The sequence below is a fragment of the Diabrotica undecimpunctata genome, chromosome 2 (genome assembly GCF_040954645.1).
Source record: "Diabrotica undecimpunctata isolate CICGRU chromosome 2, icDiaUnde3, whole genome shotgun sequence".
Lineage (NCBI taxonomy): Eukaryota > Metazoa > Arthropoda > Insecta > Coleoptera > Chrysomelidae > Diabrotica > Diabrotica undecimpunctata.
In genome coordinates this window covers 115,235,305-115,254,423 of record NC_092804.1, presented here as the reverse complement: position 1 = coordinate 115,254,423, position 19,119 = coordinate 115,235,305, and the positions used below count along the sequence as shown (strand labels likewise).

Sequence of the window (19,119 nt, the reverse complement as noted above, 5' to 3'; positions counted from 1 at the left end):
GTATTAATATTAAAATCGTACTCCTCTATAAATTTATGAATGACAGAGGAGTATACAGATTTGGCAATATTTTAGCGCGTGTATGATAGATAACTAATATACGAAACTCAAAAAATTCTTCCTGACGATCATTTTAACCGGATAGGATTCGGTGAAAACATAATGGAGATAACCTGTGGAAATAATAATTCTTTGAAAAATATTTATTTGCGGATCTAAAAGGATTCTGAAACAAACTCTATTACAAATTTAAGGGCAAAATTAAAGGGTCTTAAACCAAACTCTGGTAAGAAATTATAAATAAAATTCCCCTAATTGCAGGTGATTCATGGGATTGGAAAACGAAGATAATTTAAAATTATATCCAATAATTCTATTATTAGCTAAGACAATTGAATACACCTTGAAGGAGTGTTGACGGGAAATTTATTTAACTTCGTACCATAGATAGTGACCTACTGAATAAGAAGTAAACTTCTGAAGCACTGAGACACCATGTGACTCGAAGGCACTGTTGCTCAGTCCTGGTAAATTATGGGCGAGGTCGTTCATAGAGGTGAGAAACGCAAGAAAGATGGACAAAAAACAACAAAAAGAATAGAATAGAAAAAGAATTTGAAGAGAATAAATTTTCAAAAAAGGGGCGCCACTGTTTTTAAATATTTGAATCCCAAAAAAAAAACAGAAATGGAATATTAAAAAACAAAGAGAAAGTCTAAAAAAACTGACCCCCCGATTTCATAATGATAACATAAGGTACACTTTAACTAATGTTAATTTTAGACTAAATTGCATAACTGTATCTTTTGTCAATCCAAACCTTTCATATGTAGAATAATACATCACATTGGTTAAAATAATTAATTCTTTTCCTGTCAACTTTTGAGTGGTGTAATCCGAACTTGAAGAAATATTTAGCAATTATTCAAATTTGAAAAAGAAAAATAAAATTGTAAACAAACTGGAAGCGACATGATTATTATTGAAATTTACACTTTAAAGTGAACTTTATATTATTGAAATTTACACTTAAAATGACTTTAATTTGATGTCCACGTCAAACTTATTACGAAATCGGGCCTAAGAATGCAGAAGTCGGATTATGTTACTTACTTCTGCTTTATGATGATATAAATCCACTTTTCGCGTTACATTAATTTGTGCTTAGAAGTTGGAAACCGATGGAACTTAAATTGACTATTTGTTGTTGTATTTTTACAACTTATAACACAGCAATTGCGAAATCCCATTTTCTTCAATAACTACTTATGAAATATGTTAACAAAGTTGCAAGATTTAACCGCTGCACACGCACAATCGTTTTTCGTATCCCTTCCAAGTACTTGCACACAGCGAATACAAAATTTAGTAAAATAAACTAATTTTAGACAAAATGTAATGTATCGACTTTTCGACACGTTACAATTTAACCAAATAACTCTGAGTAGCATTTACCCCAAATCGAAATAACCTTAAGTTAAGAGTAATAAATGTCACAAAAACGAGTAACAAAAAAACAACTGCCTTTGACTTAGGATCTTTCAATAATTTAATCTTAGGATATTTAGTTCACACTTTTTAAACAATAGAGGATATACCATGCGGTCCATATGCATGGAATAAATTCATTTTAAACGTTATGTACTATGTGAAAAACCTGAGACAGGTTGATTTTTATTCTTAAATTGACAATTTACAGTATGAAAATATTATACCCTTCCAGCACCCCCTTTGAAAATTTTAAATAACAAAGGGGATCGTATGGCACCTTGTTAGAAAGGAATTTTAGTCCTCTGTTCAATGTAAAGCTTTTTAAGTTTGGTGCAATCATAACTGAGAAAATTGATTTTTCAGACGTAAAATTTTGATAATGTCTCTATCACAAACCTTTAGCTTGAATGGAGATAATAATGTCACATAATATTTAGAATGTATTTTTCAATGTACTTTACAATTAAATTAAATGTTCAATAATGACCACCATTCACTTCTTGACAATAATCGAGGCGATTTTGGAATTCTCGTAAAACATTTTGTACGACCTCGGGGGTTATTTTGTTAATTTCTTTCGTTATCCTAACTTTTAAATCAGCAATACTGTTTGGTTTATTAAAATATTAGATTTTAAATAACCCCATAAGAAGTAATCGAGAGGAGTCAAATCGGGGGATCTAGACGGCCTTTCGTTCGTTCCATATCTTCCAATCCGCCTTCCTGGTTTTTCAATATTTTTTACAATTCCAGTATAACGAAATTTCTTTTCAATTTTGCTAACTGTAGACTGCGAAACTTGTTGACCAGGGTATTTATTATTAAACATGTCACAAACCTCCTTTTGAGTTCTTCTTTTATTACCACAACCAATCATAATTAACATGTCGTCTTTGAGTCTCGGACAAATGATGAAATGAGCCATAATTAAATTTAATAAGCGCACAAATATTATACTGAAGTCTTTTAGTGGGTTTAAATACATAAATGACAGCAGCCTACTATTAGATTCATATCAATTGTTTATTTGGCTTTTTGACTAATATTTTATTATCTTCAGTTTTTTCCCTAATGTTTAGCAGACAGATACGAAAATACCTGATTATTTCTATTAAAGTATATTTTAATAGACCAGGCAATATTGCCGATTTAAATGTTAGGATAACGGAATAAATTAACAAAATAACCCCCGAGGACATATAAAATGTAGGAGAATTCCAAAATCGTCTCGGTTATTGTCAAGAAGTGAATAATGGTGGTCAAGTTGAACATTTAATTTAATTGTAAAAATCAATTTTCTTAGTTATGATTGCACAAACTCAAAAAACTTTATATTGCTGAACAGAGGACTAAAATTCCATTCTAACAAGGTGCCACACGACCCAATTTGTTATTTAAAATTTTCGAAGGGGTGCTTATAATTCAAAGGGGGTGCTGGAGGGGATAATATTTTCATACTGTAAATTGTCAATTTAAGAATAAAAATCGACCCGTTTCAGTTTTTTCTCTCATAGTTTATAATAACGCTAAAAATGAATTAGTTCCATACATATAGACCGCGGGGTATGTACATATAATGTAGTTAAGGAGCGCAGAAAACTGCACCTGTACATTTAAGACCAACTGTGGAATGTATCACTCTTGTATTATAATAGAAACAGCGGATATTGATAAAATACCTACTAAAGGCGCCTTAATCTTAAAAATGGTCTTCGAGGGCGCCGCACGTCGCTCACAAATCCCTGTGTGTCATTTTAGAGCTATGTGCGCGGCCTTTAATTATCTGATACCTGATACGAGTTGTATCTTCTTCTTCATGTGCCTTGTCCGTTCCGAACGTTGGCAATCAACATGGCTATTCTGACTTTGTTTACGGCAGATCTGAATAGTTCAGCAGATGACAATCCGAACCATTGCCGCAAGTTTTGGAGCCACGAGTGTCTTCTCCTCCCTGGACCCCTTCTGCTGTCTATTTTCCCTTGAATGATCAGTTGTAGTACTCTATATTTATTATGTCTCATAACGTGACCCAAGTATTCCAACTTTCTTTTCTTTATACTTATTCCTACCTCTCTCTCTTTACCTATCCGGCGTAGTACCTCTTCGTTGGTCACGTGCTCAGTCCAGGATATACGTAATATACGTCGGTAAGCCCACATTTCGAAGGCCTCTACTTTTTTCATCATTGTTGCGGTCATTGTCCACGCCTCCATTCCATATAACAAAACCGGGAATACATAACATTTCAGAAGTCGAATTTTGAGAGGTAGGGTGAGGCTTTTAGAGGTGAAAATTTGCTTCATGCTAGTGAACGATGCTCTTGCCTTTTCTACTCTTATACGTATTTCCTTTGCTTGATCCCAATTTGAGTTAACTGTTGTTCCCAAGTAGATGTACGAATCCACGTGTTCAATTCTTTCATTGTCTAATATCAGTTGCTGTGGTGGTTGTTGGGTTTTGCTTACTAACATCCATTTGGTTTTTGAGATATTTAGTCTGAGTCCGTATTGTGCACTTGTTTTTTGTATCTTACTCATTAGGCAACTCAGTTCCTCCATGCTACTTGCTAGAATCACAGTGTCATCAGCATACCTTATGTTATTAATTATTTCTCCATTTATCTTTATGCCTTCTGTGCTTTCCTCCAGCGCTGTCTTAAATACTTCTTCTGAGTATATATTAAAGATAATGGGAGACAAGATACAGCCCTGTCGTACACCTTTCTTGATCTCAATTTTATTGGTCAATGTAGATCCTACTTTTACTTTAGCTGTTTGGCCCCAATAGAGACTCGCTATTGTTCGAATGTCTCTGTAGTCGACTCCGATCTTATGGAGAACTTCAATTATCTTTTCGTGCTTTACGTTATCGAATGCTTTTGCGTAGTCTATAAAGCATATGTACACGTCTTTGTTCATATCTCTGCAGCGCTGGATGAGTACCTGTAGACTAAAAAGTGCTTCTCTTGTCCCAAGAGAATTCCGAAACCCAAACTGCGAATCTCCAATGTTATCCTCGCATTTTTTGCTTATTCTGTTGTAAATAACCTTGGTGTATGCCTTCGAAATGTGGTTAATTAGACTTATCATCCGATGTTGATCACAAGACTTTGCTTTTGGTTTTTTCGGTATGGCAACAAAAGTTGACTCTAGCCAGTCTTCAGGAAACTCCCCGCTGTTATAAATATTGTTAAAGAGTCTGACGAGTGAGTCTAGAAATTGACTGTTTGTTTCGCACAACATTTTCAATACTTCCCCGTATACGTTATCGTTGCCTGGTCTTTTGTTATTTTTAAGACCCTTTATAGCATTCTCCACTTCTGATTTTAGAATAGAAGGGCCAGTATCATCATTGCTCAGTGTATACCCACTAGGACGGTCATCATTAAACAGTTGTTCCACATAAGTTTCCCAGATTCTAACTATTTTGTCGGGGTCTAGTTGTAGATTTCCATTATCATCGCATAGCCCTTTCGATAAAATATTGTAGCTTTTCTTTGTTGTGAGTTCCTTTATCTTCTTATGCATATTGTGATAGTCGTATACCTTTTCGCACTGTTCGATTTCTTCGCATCTGTCCGAAAACCATTTCTCTTTAGTTTTTCTTATCTCAGCTCTAATTCGTCTATGGGTTTCGCGGTATTTGGCAGTATCTTTAGTTTTATATATCCGTCTCTCTTCCATCATGTCAAGGATTTCTGCAGTCATCCAGTCTTTCTTTTTTCTCTTATCAGGTAGTAAAAACTTAGTGCTTGAAGTCCTAATCTCTTCTTTAATTTCTCTCCACTTTTCCAGCGGTTCATTGTTATTTTTAAAGATTTTTGATATTTCGGTATTTAAATTCTCCTGCATCTGTTGTTTAATATTATTGTTGGAAAGCTTCCTAATATCTAGCGTTTCGGGTCTGTTCTTTACATTTGTCTTTTTTAACTTTACTTCAAACTTACATACCACCGGATTGTGGTCTGATGCTACGTCCGCACCCGGGTAAGTTTTTACGGCTTTGATGGAGTTTCTAAACCTGATTGGTGCAGCGATATAATCTACTTGATTTCTGATTATTTTACCAGGTGAGTCTGCCGGTGATTTCCAGGTATAGAGTCTACGGTGCGGGAGCTTAAAGAGAGTGTTAGTAAGTACTAGGTTGTGTTCTTGGCAAAATTGAACTAGACGATCTCCTCTTTCGTTTCTTTCACCAAGTCCGAAATTTCCCACTACCTTTCCTGTTTTGCCTCGTCCTACTTTCGCGTTGAAATCTCCCATTATAAGTGTTATTTCATTCTTTTTGGTTGCCTTAATTAAGATTTCTAGTTGTTCGTAGAAGTCTTCCATTATTGTTTCCTCTTTGTCAGCTGTAGGTGCGTATATCTGTATTATGTTCAAATCAAATGGGGACGCATACAGCTGTAAAAGAATCATTCGGTCTGATAGTGCAATGTAGGATTTTACTGACGATTTTAAACGAGGTGCAACGATTATTCCAACTCCATTATTGTGTTTAGGGGTATCGTTACCAGAGTAACGAGTTGTATATTGCAAAAAAACCATGCGCAATTGAACCAATAAATCAATCAAACGGCGAAAAGTAAGTAAAAACATTTTTTAGGAGAATGGAAGCTATATCATCTTTGGATAAAGTTTCAAAAATTTTTTCAGCGTTACATTTTTTTTACATTGGCCACTCCGGCCGCGTAGTTATCACTACAGGATACAGGAAGCATTGCCAAGAAGCGATTGGCATAAAGCAAACCTCTTGGCTTATTTTCGAGAGTACAAAAATACGAAAAGAACGTGTAAGAAAAATCTTTATAATATTATTAAGAGATATTAGAATAAGGAAAGTATAGGCATCAATTAAATTTGAAAGAAAATTTAATATAGCTCCTTTTTTCAAAAATCTATAAACGTATAACAAAAAAAAACCAACTTCTGATAACAAAAAATGAATATCTGATATTTTAATATCAAAACATATTATGAAATTGACCTTTGCCAAAATTTTACATCTGCATATATCACTAATTTGAAGTACGTACTACCTGTCACCGATAACATCTGGTATAAGTACATCATCCGATTTAATCTAAACATTTAATTAATTTAATTGCGAAATACTTTAATTCGCATTGTATTGTACTAAATGAAAACTTATAAAATATAAATGCAATTGTAATAAAAAAAACTATAATATGAATTGGAATTTTGGTTATCAATTTATCCCAAAATCGTAAATGTCAGTACATAATAAATATTTATTTGTCCTTGTTAATACAAAATGTTGTATATAGACATTATAGTGATCCAAATGTGGTCAAAGTAACGAATATCGTCATTTTTAAGGCACCATAAATCATAGACATAAATAATACTACTCCAGTCATGCAAAAAAGTTTACCACTTTCACCCCCAGGCTTCCCCCTAAAACTCCCCACGCAGGGGGGTAACAACGCAAAAAAATCGATTTACCAAGAATCAATCTGTGCACCGTATAAAAAAATATTTCAAATAAAAAATGTAGGAGATAATTTGGAACAAAAATGTTTATAAGGATATTTTGTGTAGAATAAACCGTTCTCTTAGAAACAATGCTTGGAGCGACCGTCGATTTTCCATGTCAGTTACGCGCGCGAAATCAATGTTCAATAAAATTTGTATCAGCTCAACGGCAAAAATTCGATATCTTTTGATTCAAGTGACCTATCGAAAAAAATCAAGACGCGTTTTAATGGTAAAGAGTTCAGCTTTCGTATGCAGTTTTTGCATTTTACCGCAAATAAACTCAGATTTTATGCAGGTGTTAAATAAATAAATGTGGCGGGATTTTGCAATTTTTTATGATTCTCACGACATCAATACAATCTATCCCTTTCATTGACTGGTCACTATAAAATTTCGATTACTAGAGCCTAACCTTTAAAACCTATAGCATGAAATTTTAGTTTTGAGTTTTGGCAACAAATGTGAGGCATTTGAAATATGCTTAAAAAAACGCTGGATTTAAACATTCACCCAACAAACGATCTAAAACATTTAAAACTTTTTTTCAATTACACTAGTACGTTTTTCTAAAGAACAAAACTACAATAACTATACCCAAAACCGTCTTCTTAAATGCATTTACCGTGACGTGTGATCGTTAGTAAAGTAAAACATTAAATTCTGCGTTTTTTTTATTCATATTTCACATGCCTCATATTTGTTACCCCAACTCAAAATTGAAATTTCATTTCATAGGTTTTAAAGATTGATCTCTAACAATGAAAATTTTACTACAACTGGTCAATGAAAGTGATCAAATTTATTGATCTCACGAGAGTCGTAAAAAATGGCAAAAATCGCGATATGTTAATTTATTTAACACCTTTATAAAAACTGAGTTTATTCTCGACAAAATACAAAAAGTGCATACCAAAGCTGCACTCTTTGCCTTTAAAACGCATCCTAATTTTTGTCGATAGGACATTTGAATTAAAAGATATCGAATTTTTACCGTCAAGCTAATATAAAGTTTATTAAACATTGATTTCGCGCTTATAAACATTTTTGTTTAAAATTATCTCAGCTATATTTTTATTTAAATTATTTTTTTACGATATACAGATTCTTGGTAAATCGATTTTTTTTGCATTTTTGCCCCATTGCTGGGGTGGGGGGGTTTAGGGGGAAGCCTGGTGGTAAAAGTGGTAAACTTTTTGCTTTTTTTTGGGGTTACAAAATTAATATTCTCTGCAAAATTCAGCTTGTTCGCATAATTTTTAGGGGTCAACTCTGGAGTCTAACGACTCGACTATACCTAGACTAACCGCTGCAGTATAGATGCGTACGACAGAGCAAAATGATGCAAAGCAAAATGATGGGTTTATTGACCACGTGTTAATCCGGTTAACCTTACTCCGGTTAATCATTCAGGACAAAATCGAAGGAAAACGTTGGGTCGGAAGAAAACAACTGTCCTGGCTGCGTAACATTAGACAATGGACAGGTCGAACGATCGAGGAACTGTTTCATCTAGCTGCCGACCGAGAATCATTTCATCAGCTTGTCAATATGACGATAGCCAACGCTTGAATACAAGCACGGCACACAAGAAGATTCATCCAGTTCCGTATTTTCAAGGATATTCACATTCTTCGAACATATCACACGTGCAAATAATATGGAGATACTCAAGAATCTACTAGTGGTCGAAGGAAAATCGGACCAAGAAGTTGAGGGCGATTACCAACACGATGGACTGATACACTTGAAAAAAATAACTGAACACAAACTAAGTAATTGGCGAACGTGGAATAATCTTAACATGCATAATCACTTCGCATCTCATATGTATATAATAAATGTACAGATAGATAATAGATGCACAGATAGAAAGATATATTCATAAAATACCATAAACAATATAAAATAAGCAGATATGATATTAATACCAGGTAATCTGAATAGTAATCTAAATAGATGTTTTCTTGTAACTTATGCGGATGATCTCGCACTGGTTGCGAAGGCGAGTCAGAAAATGGACATGGCTAATGCGGCTAACACAGCCCTGCGTCGCATTAGTAGATGGATCAGAGAGAACGATCTACAGCTAGGGCCTCAGAAAACTTATGTGTTAATTCTCAAAGGGAGCCGGGAAAAATCCTCTCTTCACTTTATAGTGGAAGTTTGCACCGGTTCTTCTTCTTCTTAAAGTGCCTATCCGTTCCGGATGTTGGCGATCATTGCACCGGTTAAATCGATTAAATATCTGGGAGTCTGGTTGTCGGAAGGACTAAGATTCGGAGTACACATCCAAAAGACGGTAGAGAAGGCGAACCGAAATTAGGAAGCTTTGATACGGCTGATGTCAAACATTGGAGGCCCAGGTAGCACCAAAAGAAAGGTGCTAAATGGAGTTTTCCATTCGGTGGTAACCTACGCTGCCCCCGTATGGTGTAGCGTACTAAATACTGCGAAATACGCTAAGCTGATGGAGACTTCGCAAAAGCGAATGCTCCTCAGGGTATCTAGCGCATATAGGACAGTTTCAAATGAGGCTCTGGAGCGGTGGAGATTGGAGCGGCGATACCGATCGTTTTGTTGTGCAAAGAGCGAGCGACGGTGTATGCGAGGAGGGTCAATGTAAATATAGATGAGAATGAGAGAGAAAGAACGATAGTAGAGTGGCAGAGAGAATGGGCGAATGATAGCGGAAAGGCAAGGTGGACGAAGGAGCTTATTCCCGATCTGAGGCAGTGGTGGGAATGTAAGTTCAGCCAACTAGACTACTTCCTGACGCAGTTTCTGACCGGACATGGTAGTTTTGGCACCTTCACAAATAGAATAGGCAAATCTGCCTCGGCAGACTGTACTGTTTGTAGGGTACCCGACGCTCCCTCCCACATTTTTAACTGGCAAAGATGGACAAATGAGAGGGGAGATTTCGAGAGGCGAATGGGTTTCAGGCTGGATGAAAGAATCATTGTAAGCATAATGTTGAGAGGAGAGAAAAAATGGAGAAAAGTACACAGTCTGATTTCTGGGGCGATGAAGAAAAAGAAGCAGGAGGACAGAGGAGGAAATTGTGCCAGGGATCTGAAATTTATGATTAATATTATTTATTAGTTTATGGCCTAACGTCTGAAACATTTTGCGATTTACGGTAACAGGTATGGTTATTTATAAATTTTTAGTTTTTTATTTTAGTTGTTCATTGAGTGGCAAGACCACGTCTCTGGAACGGTGGTTAAGGTTTTAGCCGGAACACAGTTAATCCAGCACTACCCTGGGGTCTTCTGGCCTAGTAGGGGTGCTATGGGGGAACACCTTGTTGAATAATAATAAAATACAATAGATATATTCAAGGGCCGGTCTTGAATTATTATATTTTTGTTGAAATAACAAAATGAAGAAAAATTTAAATACATATTACTAGTGTAAAATTACAGTTGTTTTAATTATTAGAATAATTTAAAATATATTAATTTAAAAAGTTAATCATCAAATTTGTATTTGTAGTTTGTTGAGCTGTAGTTTTCATTATTAGGATAATATCAACAACATAAAGAAAAAAAAAAGAAAAAAACCAATTGGTTTTTTGGATTAAAAAATTTTTGGTTTAAACCTGCCAACCCTGCTAATATCCTACTCGGCCGAAATATGCCAGGGTGTCTTGTTCCGTGACGTAGATGTCCAAAAAAGATTTCCCCCACCGTTGCCTGTCAGAATTCAATGGATACCTTCTTAGACTCTTACTGGAATCTGGCAATACGGCAATTAAAAAAAAATTGTTTTCTTACGAGATGATTTAATTTCAGTTTCGTATAAGCATTTCTCATTTGTAATTTAATACCTAAACAGAGACTGTTTATTTCTTTTCATGGATGACGTAATTCTGCTAGAATCTTTTAATAACTTTTTGTTCGTTACAAAATAATAAAGGTTATCTTTGCTTTAAATTTTTCATTTTATTTCTTTGTCTGAGCTCATTTCCTTACGAGGGTAAACTATTAAAGGATGTTGACCAATTAATTTTAATTTTAAAGATAATACAAACAACTTGTATATGAGTTTTGAAAGAACCACACCCAAACTCTTCCGCCACGAGCAAAAGAGCTTACAGTATATTTGTGTACATAAGTAAATAGTTTGCTTACGTTACAGGATATATAGAATTCTTGAAATTCTTTGGATCGATCGAATTCCCAACGAGGAATTATCAGACGAATGACTATTAAATAGAAAACACAATGAAAAAAAAATAATCCCTTGGCTTCCTAACCTGTGCAAATGATATGGAATAACTTCAAATAAACTATTTTGTAGTGCACCGAAAAAAGACCGTTTACATTTATTATTAAATGTAACGGTTAGTATCTGGAATTGGTAGGTAACTCCCACAAGAAGATTATATTAAATTGTACTGTTTTATAGCAAAATATATCAAACCAGATAGATAATATTCCATAGCCTGTTGAAAACATGAATCACTTTATGTTGAATTTTTTTAGAAACGCAAAAATGAAATAACTTTGGTAACAAGTTGCTAATCACATTAAAATATTAAAATGTTTTTATCTATTCTAATACAATTGGCAACCTCTACTTTGAGATATGTTCCTTATCTTATTAATTTAAAATATATGTCACTTCATAATGGATTACTCTTCAATCGCGTTTTATTTTATAGATAATTTTAATACACGTGAGGGTATTAATTTGTGAATATAAATATTAAATATCGTATGATATTTAGGAAAACAAGCAATCAAGTACCTATAACTCAATAAGTACCCAAACATAATTAGACAATCTCTTATTTTATGCTATAATGAAAATGCATTTCATGAAGAAAAAAAACTGCTAAGAAAGGTTTTAACAGGCAATGATGACCCATTGTCATTTATAAAAAAGGAATTTCTCAAGATTGAAGAAAGGAAAAAACAAAACACCATAAGCAATCTCAAAACGCTACCAAAAGGAATTTAAAGATGACAAGAATACCATATGTAAACGGATCAGAAAAATGAAAACGGACAGTCAACAACATTTAAAACAACCAATACACTGAGATCTATTCTGTCCAAAACTAAACCCAACAACCCACAAAATAGATCAATAAAATACCCTCTGACAATTTTTATGTGGGAGAAACCGCAAGACCAATAAGTGTAAGGATAAACAAACATGAAACATACATCAAAAAGAGAGACTTCGATAAATCAGATATACAAATATGCTTGGAACAATGAGCACAGAGTACAATGGAAATAAGCATCAACAGTAATAAAGGAAACAGACATAAAAAGAGAAAAAGTAGCTCTTATCTTACTTAACGAAGAAAAATGTATAGCAAAACCCATTCAGCAGAATATAGAATGCTCTGGTTGTCAATACTAAAAGCAGAAGTTTAAACATAATACCAAAGAATATAGACGCTTTCTATATTCTTTGATAATACATATACAAAACACAATACATAAACACACAAAAGAATCAGAATGTAATATCATCCTGAGGGTACAAAATACTACCCTCAGAATTTTCAACTAGGCTATAAATGCTAAATTTTCAACTATGCCTACAAATGTAATTTTCTTTACACATCAACTCTGGCTTAATCGCATATAAATATAATATTTTACTTAAACATGCCATAAGAAAACCGTTTCAGAAACCTTTTAAGACAATATAAATTTTAACTAGATATATTTTCTAGTAAATGACTCGATTATTGGATCACTAGTGTTAGTTGACAATGAAGGATATCAGAATCAATCCTCAAATACCGGAAAAGTCTAGAGATATTTTCATATCATAAAAATAATTAAAATGAATTTAGATGACTGTTCTAATTTTATCGTAACTCCACTTACAATGTTTTTCAACTATGGCTGAAATGACATCTATAAAGGATATCCTTCATTTTGGTCTAACAACTCTTATCGTATCTCCTATCGTATGTAAATATAAAGTTATTTACCAAAATAACATCATTTTAAGTGCAAATTTTAAATCACTACGTAAGGCAAAAGACAACTCAGATATATTTTAATGAGTCATTAACGTTTCCCAAATTGTATTCACTGTATAATGAATGGATGTTATAAATCACTCATGCGATAAGCCAGTCACCAAAAGTCAGTACAGACACTTATATATACAGTATATCAGACACTTATACAGTACTGAGTTTAATATCGGTTTTTTGCGCCGAAAAAAGATCAGTGTCTTACTTGTAATCTACATGACACTAAAGCAGAGAAAACTGCCTGCTTTGATTTGTAAAAAATATTAACTAAACCCCAATCAGAGGTATCAGTGTTTTATTATAAAGGAAGTGTATAATTTTACTATCTTTGATTAGGATCTGCGGAAGGTTATTGTTATGCATGGGATGAAAACAGAGGTAAAAAGGGACCTAATGAAATAAGCAGTGTGCTATTTGATTTTATTAAGAGGAAAGTTGATGGTGGAGCATTAGAGTTTAGATTTTATTCAGGACAAAAGGAGGACAAAATCGAAATCGAATAACATTTCTAATGTATATTTATGCAGCTAAGATCATGAATATTAATATTACCCACACGTTTTTTGAGGTGAGCAATATCTATCTGAGGGTGATTCAATCCATATCCTTATTGAGCGATGAAAAAAGAACCAAGTTGTTTATATTCCACAACAGTGGTATAGTATACACTAATAAGGTGTGCTAAAATCACAGGAAAATCATACGATTTAAAAGAACAAAGTCAAAATGATATCTTGGACTTTAAATAAATAAACAAAATACTGAATTGGGATTTAGACATAAATAAACTCCAAGTCTTCAGGTCGAAACCTGTTCCCACACCACAACCACATGTTCTCAGTTTTCAATCTGTTTCTGATCAATTATCATTTAAAAACCTAAAATGCAAACCAAAATTGAGCAAAAGGGCTACCAAATCCGGGAGTAAAAACATACAAGATTTGTGGGAACTACAAATCCCTTTAGTATAATGAATTATTTCCATAACAACTTCAAAATATATAGATCTTGTTGCTTTGTGCTCTAGTACAGCTATACCAGAGCAATACTGCAGTTTTTATTTGAATCTTTTCCACTCTCAACAAACACAATATTCGGATGATGACTATGAATAAAATATTATAAACTGGTTTATAATTTGCAAATGTTCATTTTGTTATGAATAAATGTATGATGTGAATTCTTAGATACTTGTTTGAGTAAAAAGTCACATTTTAAGTAAAATCAATAAAAAAAAACTAATAATAATCTCTTTATTTTGATATTTACTTATTAGTTACCATTTACATGCACCTAATCCAAAGAACATACTTTGTTGAAATATCATTGTATAAACCACTTACATTGATCTTTACCTAAAATTCTTAAAAAATTTTATTAGGTTTTGTCGGTATTGTATCTCGACCTAAATCACGACCAGTAATTTTAACAACAATGTGATAAAAAATGTGAAAGTGAAAAGATTAGGAAATTATAAAATATGGATTAAGAAAACTAAAAAAAAAAAAAATATAAAAGCTGACGAAGTAAAAAAATAAAATGTAGCTCTTTTGTAAACTAAGCAAAAGTGAGTTACAATGTTTTTCATATCAGGTGTCGATATGTAGTAATTGTCTATGTTTCCAAGCCATATACTGATAAATATATCGTGTAGCATTTTTCTGCGAATTTCTTAGGTTGTAGTTGTAAAGTAAGTACTTCCGTTATATATGAATGTATTTTTGCAATTTCTATTATAGATCTAATTTCTTTTGTCTGATCTCCCCTAATTATTTAAATGTTACTATTTCTATCATTGAGTTGTTGATGAGGAAATTATAAACATTTGATCATAGTTTTAAAAATACCATTATTGTTTGTTTAATTAAATGTAAAAAAAAATTAAATTCAACTGTTGTTCCATAAATGATCGTGGCTAATATCAAGAGAATTAGTGTTTTTCTGGAACATAACTGTATTCCTGTACTGTCTCTTCTACTAGGTCTGATGATGCGGTATATAATTATTATATACAATATTAACAATATCATTATTTTGTCTATGCGTGATAGATTTGGGGTTATAATAAATCAACATTAAGATCGCACTTGGTACAAAGCTTAATTTTTTCAATGGTGTTATTTTGGTATAAACAAAAAAAAACCGCGTTCTTAAGAAAATTAGAGGGCCTTAGTATTTTTCTTTTCATTTAAAAATTTTTGTAGGCATATTCAACCCATCTTAGTAACACATTTATTATTTTTTGTCCAAATAGACTTTTCTCATAACTATGTGTACGAAAAAAATTAATCTTTCAATAAGGGATTAGAAAATTTTTTCAATAAACATTTTCAAAGTCGCAGCCAATAAGATTTAAAAAGGTACCTACCACCATAGGTAAACATCTCGGATATGATCACAAAAAGGGTTGAAAATTAAAGGTTTCTTAAAATATACTAATCACTTTTCTGACTAGTATATTTTTTGAGCATAATACGCTGGCTCTCTGTAAAACATTATAACTGTTTAAGTTATTATAGAATAAGCTATATGATCTTCCATAATAACTTCTAAAATTAAATTCCTTGCTCATGTTTTTCAGAGTTTAAGAGCTGGAGTTAGCTATAGCTAGTAACTATATTAAATATCACGCTAACAATAAACCATAAATTATAAAACAAATGCTTTATTTAAAGTTTTGATTTCAAGATGGGAACCTATTTCCAGGTTTGATAAAACCTAAGAAATTATCACAAGGAAACAGTTTATTTATATTATTTGAAATTAATTCTAACTTACCGCCAACAATCAGATAGACATTAGGAAAAACGTTTTTAGCTTGCATTAGCTGCCTAGCGTGGCCTTGATGGAACAAATCATAAATACCGTCAGCGTAGACTCTTATTCGCCTAGGTGATCTGCCGCACTTCGCCATTTCGTATGTAATTTTTTGAGCATAATCGCATGCTTCTCTGATCCTATGGGCTTCCAACTCATCGCTAAAAAGCGCTGGCCCACAATGCGATGACTGAAAATAAAGAAAATTATTTTACTATTATTTAAATTTAAATTATACCTAAAATTAAAAATTATGTTTATTTATATATAAAAAATGTATTATTATATACATTTTAGACTATTAAAAATATACACCAAGAAAATATAGTAGGTTAACTTCCATGAACACTCATGAAAGTGTCATTATTTCCAGCATATAAAATTTAGACACAAACAATAACTACTATCGCTTTAAGAACTCTTTCGAAATTCCTAAATGGGGACGTCCTGTATTTGAAACCTAAAGCATTACGTGAAATCTCAGAAAAGCAACTTAAATATGAGCGTGTCATTAAACAATTATACAATTTTTAGCATCTTATAAATATATGATCTTTAAGTATTCGTATATTTGAGATATGCTATTACTTTTCTAATTAATTGTCAATTGTCATTTGAGAGGGCTGTCAAACTAAAATTTTGTCGGGAGGTTAGTTATTCCCACACACTAATTCAAAGACAAATATATCATAACATAACTAGCACACTTATAGACTGAGGGCTGCAATATAGGGCCGTTCCCCCAGTGCGACAGAGAAAACTGACACAAAGCAGTTGGTGCATGTCTTTCTAATGGGCCGGGTTTATCGACCACGTGACCTAAATGATCAATGAGAAGGTCACGTGGTCGATAAACCTGGCCCATTAGAAAGATATGCAGGGGCTGCTTTACGTCAGTTTTCTCTGTCGCGCTGGGCGAACGAGCTGTATTTCTGCCCTCAGTCTATGTGTATTATGTGTCTAAGATTCAAACCATAGACATATAATACACATAGACTGACTGATGCAATAAAGCCCGTTCCCCCAGTGCGTCAGAGAAAACTGACGCAAAGCAGTCCCTCTATCTCTTTCTAATGGGCCGGGTTTATCGACGACGTGACCTAAATAACCAATGGGAAGGTCACATGAAGATATGTGCAGAAGATTGAGATGGGGCTATATCGGAGAAAACTTAAGATCCCCTGGACTGACCGAGTCACAAATGAGGAGGTCCTCAGAAGAATGAAGAAAAACCGATAGGTACTGACCAGCATTAAATCTCCAAAGCTACAGCGCTTCGGACACATTAGAAATGAATTCAGATGTGCCCGGCTACAAGGCATCCTGCAAGGAAAAATATTTAAAATGCGAGGCCAAGGAAGAAGAAGAATATCCTGATTGCTGGTTTAATACAACATATGCGCAGCTTTTCCGCGCTGCTGCAGAAAAGATAAAGATTACCGTGATGATCGCTCAACATTCGTCACACCAAGAAGAAGACGTGTTGGTCTATCCGAAAGCCAAATACTGTTCGGGTGGGAGTAGTCCATGAGAATTTTCACCGACTTTTCCTAGTTAACTCTCTAAGTCTCTCTCTTAAATCCTGACCTCCGGAGGGATTGTAGTGGTCATCATGATGTCGTGTATTGTCCGTCTCCAAAGATCTCTGTCTCTGGCCATATAATTAAAAATTAAAGTTAAATAACTTTCATTTAAGTATTATTACTTTAAGGAAGAATACGTTCCCAACAGTAGGTACGTTACTTTAAACAACGTAACCAGTGCTTATTCACAATAGACTTGATCGGGACTTTTATAGCTGAACTAGAGATGGTGCAAGTTATATTATCGTATATATTCGTCAAAGAGATTATTCAAGTAAAGTCAAATTCAAGATACCTGATCGCATAATGATGACACTTTTGTAATCAAATCAAATTGGTCAATTTCCAATTCAGATATTGAAAAAGTCCACATAGGTTACATTTATTTTCTATTAAGTTGCATTGCGATATAAACTTAATTAATAAAATCTATTATATCAGAATCAATTAATCAAAACAAAATTTTCCATGCACTTATGTATTATTTTGATAGCCACGTATGCGTGCTTGAAATGTGGAATGATAAATATAGGGTAATGATTTAAGCGATAGAAAGAATTCTAAGAAATGGAAAATGTTTTTATTTGATTGCTAGTTTTATTACAGTTTTTGAAATGTACTAATATTAGAAATATTTAAATATCAATACGGATTGACATTGAAAATAAATAATTAACTAATGCTTAAGTTCATAACATTGAAAAGTACTTTGAAGGTTATATAGACAAAAATTTAAATTTACTGCTAGTAGTCTCAATTTTCCATCGAGAAATTCCAGAGAATGTATTCCAACTCATTATGTAAGAATGTCCGCCTATACAGTAAAAAATAATTCAAGTTTTAATCAAACAATAACATAACATTAAAATATGAACATTCATAGTAAATATCTTAATACTTTGATCTTCTTACCTCACAAATTCACGAACAACAAAAAATACCAATTGCACAGAATGACTAACAAAAGTCCTTATTTATTCTTCAAACAATTAAAAAAACCAATAGTTCTAACTTCTTATGGGACAAATACACACTGTAGCATTTGAAAATTCTTTGGATATGTATTGAAATCCCCTTGTATTTGTTCCAGCATCAAAGAATAATCTTAGTGTATTTCATTTCCCATTCTTACAAGTTAAAACACCGAATTCTTCAAATTTTCATCTTTACGTCGCCGAAGTTAATGTAAACCATTTTATAGTTTGTTTACATTTCACAAGTTGCGTATTTTGTCGGTATTCTTTGATCGAAGCCTCTTTTAGGATATTCTGCATTTCAAATAAATATTCCAGTTTATATGTTTTGTTTATGCTAAGTTAAGCGAATGGATTTTAAAGATAATTTCGTCATTCTTGTTAGAATCGCTACCAGAGGTAGTCGATTTTAGGTTGGATCCAAATTTATTCGTCGAATTTGTAAAGTTTTCTGTTTTTGCCCCTTTTCGTGGAAATGTGTAGAAGTGCAAAGTAAATTGTGAAGTATGTGTAGTTACAGAGGAGGTTAAAACAGTATTGAAGAGATTTGTGTTGCCTGCAGCAATTCTGATGTTCCAGTTTCCTGTTATTTTAAGAAGTCCAGTTTGAAGTTTGTTTCTAGTGCGGCCGATTTCAATTCTCCATGTCCTAAACAGCCATTTCGAGATATTTTTTCCACAGTTTGGAGATGCAGTTTTTGCGTGGCACAGAAGGTAACCCCAGAAATTTGAGTGCAATTTTTTTTTGTG

At 33.3% G+C, this 19,119-nt stretch overlaps 1 protein-coding gene across 3 annotated transcripts in view; it reads right to left on the bottom strand.

Annotated features, from left to right (window-relative positions):
• Positions 1 to 19,119, bottom strand: part of Pcyt2 (Phosphocholine cytidylyltransferase 2) — a 98,221-nt gene that overhangs the window by 32,364 nt on the left and 46,738 nt on the right. For all 3 annotated transcript variants that reach the window (XM_072523315.1, XM_072523316.1, XM_072523317.1), the window contains one exon: positions 15,775 to 16,003. In XM_072523315.1, coding sequence (XP_072379416.1) covers positions 15,775 to 16,003 — 229 coding nt within the window. The remainder of the gene's footprint in view (positions 1 to 15,774; positions 16,004 to 19,119) is intronic.